The sequence below is a fragment of the Triticum aestivum genome, chromosome 2D (genome assembly GCF_018294505.1).
Source record: "Triticum aestivum cultivar Chinese Spring chromosome 2D, IWGSC CS RefSeq v2.1, whole genome shotgun sequence".
NCBI classification, from domain to species: Eukaryota; Viridiplantae; Streptophyta; class Magnoliopsida; order Poales; family Poaceae; genus Triticum; species Triticum aestivum.
This window is the reverse complement of record NC_057799.1, coordinates 7,991,804-7,999,231: the sequence shown is the minus strand read 5'-3', so window position 1 is coordinate 7,999,231 and position 7,428 is coordinate 7,991,804. Positions and strand designations below refer to the sequence as shown.

Here is a 7,428-nt window from a genome sequence, read left to right as displayed (position 1 = left end):
TCGATGAATTGCCATTATGACTTGAAACATGCTGTCACTTCATGAATGTCGAGGCTTTGATGTTAGTTTATCATCTTGTCCTACTATACTACTATTTCATATATGTGATGCGAGCCTATCTCATGCAGTATTGTACTACCACCACCACCACCGCCACCACCACTACTACTACTATTTCTGTAGATGTATCCATCGTATATTAATTTGGAACATTATTTTTCTTGACCAGTAGTACACCCCAAGCTCCGAGCAGTTCCAATTGAATGCGGGCATTAAACCATTCAAAACGAGTACCTATGCTAACGATCAATCAGAGGCAGTTTCTTGGTTCACTATTGGCCAGACAACTAATTATGCTCTTTAGCCCACGAGTCCATACACCCACAAAGTTAATTGTGGCACTAGCACGACTGGATGTTGCATACGCATCCAATCCAACCCTACACTAAATTTCCTTATCGTCTATTTATTTTTCATGTTAATCACAAGTCCATGTCGACTCTCCATCATCTTGTCATGTGTTACTCGGGTTAGCAGGTTGCATCCCGACGAGTGATCACACCCTCCCCCACTGATGACATGCTCCTACTAACGCCTCTTCAAGCCGCCCGTCCGCCACCGATCTAATGTGTCATCGAGCTGCCACCATCCTGGCTTTCATATGGATTAATTATGATGCAAAAAAAAAGGTCGGATGTGGCACCCGCGGTGGTGCCAACATGTTGAGAGGTGAAGGTGACATCACCTCCCGGTTGCCTTTAGGTAGCTAGACCTACAACCGATTCGTACGTGCGAAAACAAAATTTGTTTTGTCAGTACAAAACATGTTAGTTTCAAGAAAGGCAGACATGGCGATGCAAAATCTAAAAGAGATTATGGCATTTGAAGTAATGTAGGATTTTTCTTGTTATTATATAGATAGGTTCTATCTGCAAGTTTATTCATAACTTGTTGTCTATGTTTATAATGCTTCAGAAACATCAGTTTCTACCATAGCAATAGTCTATTGTTTGACTGGATTAAGTCGCTGTAAATTTTCAATTAGGCATTTACCAATATCAAGCAGAATAATAAGTACAGGGTAAGTAGTGTATGGAATTTTCCTACTCGTGATTATTCTTAACATGCATAAGGATATTATTTACCAGTTCTTTGCTTGAGTTCACAAATTAGCTAGTTTCTCTAAGGGGAATTCCAATTAAGAAACATAAAAAATCCTTCTATGTGATTTTGTTTTATTTCCTCTTATTGACCTACTGACACATTTGCATGATTGCATGTTCAATATTTTTTTCACCGTGTTTGATGTGGCATCAGTCCAGCTTAAAAAATGCCTTGACACCAGTTCATTGTAAAATTTATGTTTGTCCTAGCTATTGGAGAAGGACTATCACCAATATTAATAGTGGTGTATGTCAAAAGGGCAACGGGAGCTATGCAAAAGTTCTTTAACTTTTGATGTTTAGGAACTTGGTATGTCCTTATTATAACAGAAAAAGGTAACTTTGCTCAACTTTATTGCGAGCATTAATTAAAACTGAAAATAACCTCACACAAACCATAGACACTATAGGAATCTATCACAAAATAGTGCGTAATAAAATTATTTAATTACAAATATTTACAGGGGAATCGAAACATATAAATCATTAGTTAAACATCTTTGTATATAACTTAATATCTTGCGAATATCATGTACAAAATTTACATACCAAACAAATATCATGTACAAATTATTGGCTGACTCATGATTTGGACTTGAATTACATACCCATTTAAGTTCTCAGATAGGATATCTACTAGATAGGATATGTGTGGCCACCATATTAAAAAAAAGATCGAGCCACAGCTCGTCGTATTAACGCCTAAACCCCTCCTGTAGATCTTGGAAGTCTGTAAATTCAGCGGCAGCTTTGAGACATTTACCGCCTCCTTCTTTAGATTAACAAGGGATGACCTGTCCATACAATTCCTTCCAAAAACAGAGGCCACAAAGGAACAATCAGTTTCCAAAATGACAGGCATATCTAGAGTCATACCAATATACAGGCCGGACATGGTCGCTCTAAGTTCCGCTTCCTCGACGCTATAGCAAGCGCCAATATAATCCCAGGAGGAGAGAATAACTTGTCCGCAATGGTTTCTTACAACCACCCCCATGCTCGGAGCTTTAATGGCCTCCACAAAACTTGCATCAATATTAATCTTGTAGAACTCTGAGTTGGGAGGCTGCCAAGGAATAACATTCCTTTCCACATTAGTTGTTGGCTGAAAGGCTGCTTCCACTCGCTCACCTCTATTGCACATTTCCACCTGCAATTTAGCATGACAAGACGAGAAAGATGCCCAGTAATTTTGTACAAAGCTCACAGAGGCTGAGATGGATTCCATTTCCTTACCAAAGATCAAATCATTCCTCAAGTGCCAACCTCTCCAGAACATTAATATAGTTTGGTCACGCACTGGTGAATTTAATTGATCCAATATAATAAGAAACCAATCCGGCCCAGAATAATTGAAGATCTCCTCAGCAGGTAAGTTCCATACTTCCTTCAAAGCCATATGAAAGGCACGAGCCTTGGGGCAACTCACCAACACGTGAAAAACACATTAATCTTCAATACCACAGATCGAGCACGTACCTATAATAGCTTGATGGTGTTTAACCCTTTTAACTTGAACCGCCAAACTATAAGAAGCAGCCCTCCATGCAAAAATTCTAATTTTCTGCAGGACATTAGCATCCCAAATTATATTCCAGAGCCTCCTTTCCCCATTCCTGGCACAACTAGAATTCCCTGAATCAATTTTCGGTTCCTTAAGATTCAGTGCCAGTCCATACACACTCTTCACCGAAAAAAAACAACTTTTCTCATGGTGCCAAGCAATGATATCTCCCTCACCCAATCTCAGAGTATGCAACTTCAGGATCTCCTCTCACTAATCGGACAACGCCAAAACGCCTGAAATAATTTCATGAAAATGCGAGCATCGGTATCAAATGTATGATTTGAAACCTGGTGAGATGTAGACAGCGCAGGTTGATTCACAAATAAAATTATATAACGTATGTCTTCTTTATCTATTTATTGTTCCATGGTAACGCACCGACACTCTACTGGTACTAATTAATAAGATTAGGACACATATAGGTTAGTCCGTACGTTTTAGTTTGCATTTCTTAGGATTATTGCGGGTATATATAGGACCATACATGCTCGACCAAGAACTCAGAACAACTGCCAATTAGCACACAATCTAAAGTAACTACTGATTTTAGGGTACCAACTGGTAAATGGATCAACACTCCTACGGCTTCGGTCTAGCCGCTGTAGGCACGATTCTCATCTCGTTCGTTCTCTACCTGCTCTTGGGCGCTAAGGACAATAGGTCAAAGCTTCCTCCAGGTCCATGGAATCTTCCCGTGGTCGGCAGTCTCCATCACTTCGTCGGCACACTGCCACACCACGCATTGCTCCGCCTATCGCGCCGTTACGGCCCGCTCATGCTCCTCCGTGTCGGCGAGGTGTCTAGCGTTGTGGTGTCTACGCCCGAGGCTGCCATGGAAGTACTGAAGACGAACGACCTTGTCTTTGCGAGCCGTCCGAGCCGCCCCACGAGTGACATCGTTAGCTGCGGCGGCAAAGGCATCATCTTCACACCCTACGGCGATCACTGGCGGCTGATGCGCAAGATCTGCATCGTGGAGGTGCTCAGCGCGAGGCAGGTGCGGCGAATAGACTCCATCATGCAGGATGAGATCGCGAAGCTCGTCAGTTCCATCGTCGCCGCGTCATCCGCCTCGCCGGCTGCCATCATTAACCTCAGCAAGGCAATGGTCGAACTCACGAACAATATCATCACGAGGGCGGTGTTTGGTGGCAAGTGCCCGCAGCAAGAAACATACCTCGGGGAGCTTCACCCTTTGTTGATGCTTGTGGGAGGGTTCTGATGGCAATAAGCCATGCACACGGCCATGGCGACTGGCATGAAGATGACCAGATTGAGTCCGTAGCGTGTGTGTCCCCCAGCGTGAGCCCGTGGTTGCGTTCGTGAAGTGGAGGAGCTGCATGCGGGGAGCCGTTGCGATCTGTTGGAGTCAGGTGCGGCGTGCGCGCGGCTGGAGGGAGTTAGTTGCAAGCTAGCTAGATGGTTGGCCCGGCGGGTCATGTGGTCATGCATGGGCTAGCCCGGCGGGTCATGTGGTCATGCATGGATATGAATCCTGCATGTAGTGGTTAGCTTAGTGCGTGAGTTAGTTGCCGGGTGTGCCAGCCGTGTGGTGTGTGTGCACGGGTATAAAAAACCCTCCTCCGTATATTGATCGAGTTGCGCCGGTGTGGAGCCGAGGGTAGCCATGTAGCCACTGTAAAGAGGAAAAGGATTGGGGCGTTCGTGCGTCCATGGCGGCGTTTGTGCGCCGGCCCGAAATTTCTTGTGTCTTGTGTCTTCTTCTACCTTTAGCCGTGTGTGAGAGAGGAGGCTGCGGTTCCAACAATTGGTATCATGAGCTTAGTGTCTTGGGCGTGCTTGCCGTGACGGAGGCGTGGCAGCGATGGCGGCGCTCGCCGGTGGCTGCACGACGGAGCTCCGGGCCGTGTGTGGGCCCAAGGAGGTGGGCGGCGTTGTGGCTGTCATGGTGCGTGGCGGAGGCGGCGGGCGGTGACGTCGTACGTGCGGCGACCGCGGAGGCCGGCGAGGCGCTGCGTGGTGGCGCAGGGGCGCAGCATGGCGTGGAGGCACTACATGGCGGCATGGAGGCCGCGGCGGTGCAGGGCAATAAGCCGTGGCGGCGAGCCGGGCGCGACCGGTGCGTGTTATGGGTGCGCACTGGACGTGTCGGGACCGCGGGCGCGCGGTGAGCGTTTGGTGCAGTCGGACTCGTCGAGCGCGTCGGATGCGCGCGGGACGTGCGGGACGCACTGGTGTGGTCGGGCTCGTCGGGCGCGTCGGATGCGCGCGGGACATGCGGGACGCACTATTGCGGTCGGGCGCGTCGGGTGCGCGCGAGACATGCGGGGCGCCGAGGGACGCCAGGCATGTGTCGCCGGCGGAGAAGGAGCTCGGCGTGTGTCGCCGGAGTCGTGACGGAGCACGATGCGACCGGCGTCGTTGCGCCAGGTCGGGTCCGCGGACTGGGTCACGGTCGTGGCGAGATCGATGACGGGAGGTGCAACAACTCCGACGACGACGATGTCATGGCTTAGGGGGTGAGTGATGGCAATAAGCCATGCACACGGCCATGGCGACTGGCATGAAGATGACCAGATTGAGTCCGTAGCGTGTGTGTCCCCCAGCGTGAGCCCGTGGTTGCGTTCGTGAAGTGGAGGAGCTGCATGCGGGGAGCCGTTGCGATCTGTTGGAGTCAGGTGCGGCGTGCGCGCGGCTGGAGGGAGTTAGTTGCAAGCTAGCTAGATGGTTGGCCCGGCGGGTCATGTGGTCATGCATGGGCTAGCCCGGCGGGTCATGTGGTCATGCATGGATATGAATCCTGCATGTAGTGGTTAGCTTAGTGCGTGAGTTAGTTGCCGGGTGTGCCAGCCGTGTGGTGTGTGTGCACGGGTATAAAAAACCCTCCTCCGTATATTGATCGAGTTGCGCCGGTGTGGAGCCGAGGGTAGCCATGTAGCCACTGTAAAGAGGAAAAGGATTGGGGCGTTCGTGCGTCCATGGCGGCGTTTGTGCGCCGGCCCGAAATTTCTTGTGTCTTGTGTCTTCTTCTACCTTTAGCCGTGTGTGAGAGAGGAGGCTGCGGTTCCAACAGGTTCCACCTAGTGGACCTTTTCCCATCATCTCTGTTGGTACGGCTGCTGAGCGGTGCCACGAGTCATCTCCGGTCGTGCCACTCCCGGATCCAGAGAATCCTGGGAGACATCCTAGTTGAGCGGAAGGAGAAGGAAGCTGCCTCTGACAGCGCCGGCAGGAGAGATGACGAGGACCTGCTAGACGTGCTCCTTAGGCTGCAGAAAGAAGACACCCTCAATTTCCCTTTAACATCTGAGATCATCGGCGCAGTCATCTTCGTAAGTGATTCTCCATAGTAGTAAATGCTATTTTTATTTTGCAGGGTATAAATATAATACGTGCTCTTATTAAGTGTGCTCCCTACCTTTGTGAAGCTCATACTCAATGACAAAATATATAATATATTAATATATCTGTGCTTTTGCGACATGATTCCAGGATATATTTGCAGCTGCAACCGACACCTCCGCTACCACGCTAGAATGGGCCATGTCAGAATTAATCCGCAACCCAGAGGTGATGACTAGGACGAAACTCGAAGTTCGACAGATCAGTCTAGCACCAGGGCAATCCATGATAACGAGCGCAGACCTCGGCAATCTCCACTACCTCCGAAGGGTGATCAAGGAAACACTAAGGCTACACCCACCCGCGGCGGTGATACGCAGGGCAGCCCGAGAAAGGTGCCAGGTGATGGGCTACAACATACCCAAAGATATCCCTGTGATGATAAACTTGTTCGCAGTGGGGAGGGACGCGAGGCACTGGGGGCAGGACGCGGCGGAGTTCAGGCCCGAGAGGTTCGACGCCATGAACGTGGAGTACAGCCCGGGGTCGCAGATGGAGTTCATCCCGTTTGGGTTTGGCCGTAGGCAGTGCCCCGGAGCCCGGATGGCGACGACGACGATTGAGCTCGTGCTTGCCAATCTGCTGTACCAATTTGACTGGGCGATTCCGGGTGGGACAAGCCCGGAGTCGCTGGAAATGAGCGAGGTATTTGGGTTAACTGTGCGTCGCAGCTCCAACCTGTGCCTGCAGGCAGCAAATCGCCGTCCACAGCTGCACTAGTGTCCTACAAATGGCAGCCAAGAAGCGAGCTCATCAAACAAGTTTATTGGTGGACCAAAATTCTCTGTCTTAAGCCATCTGATTATTAACTTGGTTGGCTGACAAGTGGGCTACCTTGCGGTGGTCCACCAAATCAGGTGACTTATCACAGTGAATTTTAGTCGGACCAGTATCCATGGAAAATACTATAGATGGGCCGGTATACAATAATCTTTGGTGTGCATATAAGGTTTCAGTTTTATGGCTGTGTACCAACGCATTTATCTACTAAGTATTATCTTTTACTCGATATGAGTACATACATTATACAGAGCTAACATATCTGAAATTTGGATTTATATGCTTTGCTACAACCTGATTCACAAAACAGAATAGGGAACACGATGAATTAAGGAACAGGAATCACCATGTACTCGGTCGATCTCTGTAACGCAGTAGAATTAGGAAGCAAGAAAAAGACATGTATACGCTCCTGTTAGAAAGAAAAACAGAACTTGCGTCCACACAAATCTATTCTTACCCAATCAGTACTCAATATAGGGTATTACCCATCTATACAACAATTCAGAAATCTAGGAACCAAACCTTCCCAATTAGGCTTCTGAGCACACTGAC

General features: G+C 48.6%; 1 protein-coding gene across 1 annotated transcript; it reads left to right on the top strand.

The window, feature by feature from the left end:
• Nucleotides 1–3,258: 3,258 nt before the first annotated feature.
• On the top strand, nucleotides 3,259–7,163 carry LOC123051007 (desmethyl-deoxy-podophyllotoxin synthase). Its single transcript, XM_044473738.1, has 3 exons — nucleotides 3,259–3,945; nucleotides 5,765–6,023; nucleotides 6,184–7,163. Exons 1-3 carry the CDS (start codon nucleotides 3,296–3,298, stop codon nucleotides 6,811–6,813), a joined length of 1,539 nt encoding a protein of 512 aa, XP_044329673.1. The 5' UTR covers nucleotides 3,259–3,295; the 3' UTR covers nucleotides 6,814–7,163.
• The last annotated feature ends 265 nt before the right edge of the window (nucleotides 7,164–7,428 follow it).

Excerpts from the sequence above, each read along its gene's own strand:
- LOC123051007 (XM_044473738.1), top strand. The coding sequence starts at position 3,296 with ATGGATCAACACTCCTACGGCTTCGGTCTAGCCGCTGTAGGCACGATT. Across the intron at positions 3,946-5,764 it reads TTGTTGATGCTTGTGGGAGG|GTTCCACCTAGTGGACCTTT; the intron begins GTTCTGATGGCA and ends CGGTTCCAACAG. Across the intron at positions 6,024-6,183 it reads TCATCGGCGCAGTCATCTTC|GATATATTTGCAGCTGCAAC; the intron begins GTAAGTGATTCT and ends ACATGATTCCAG.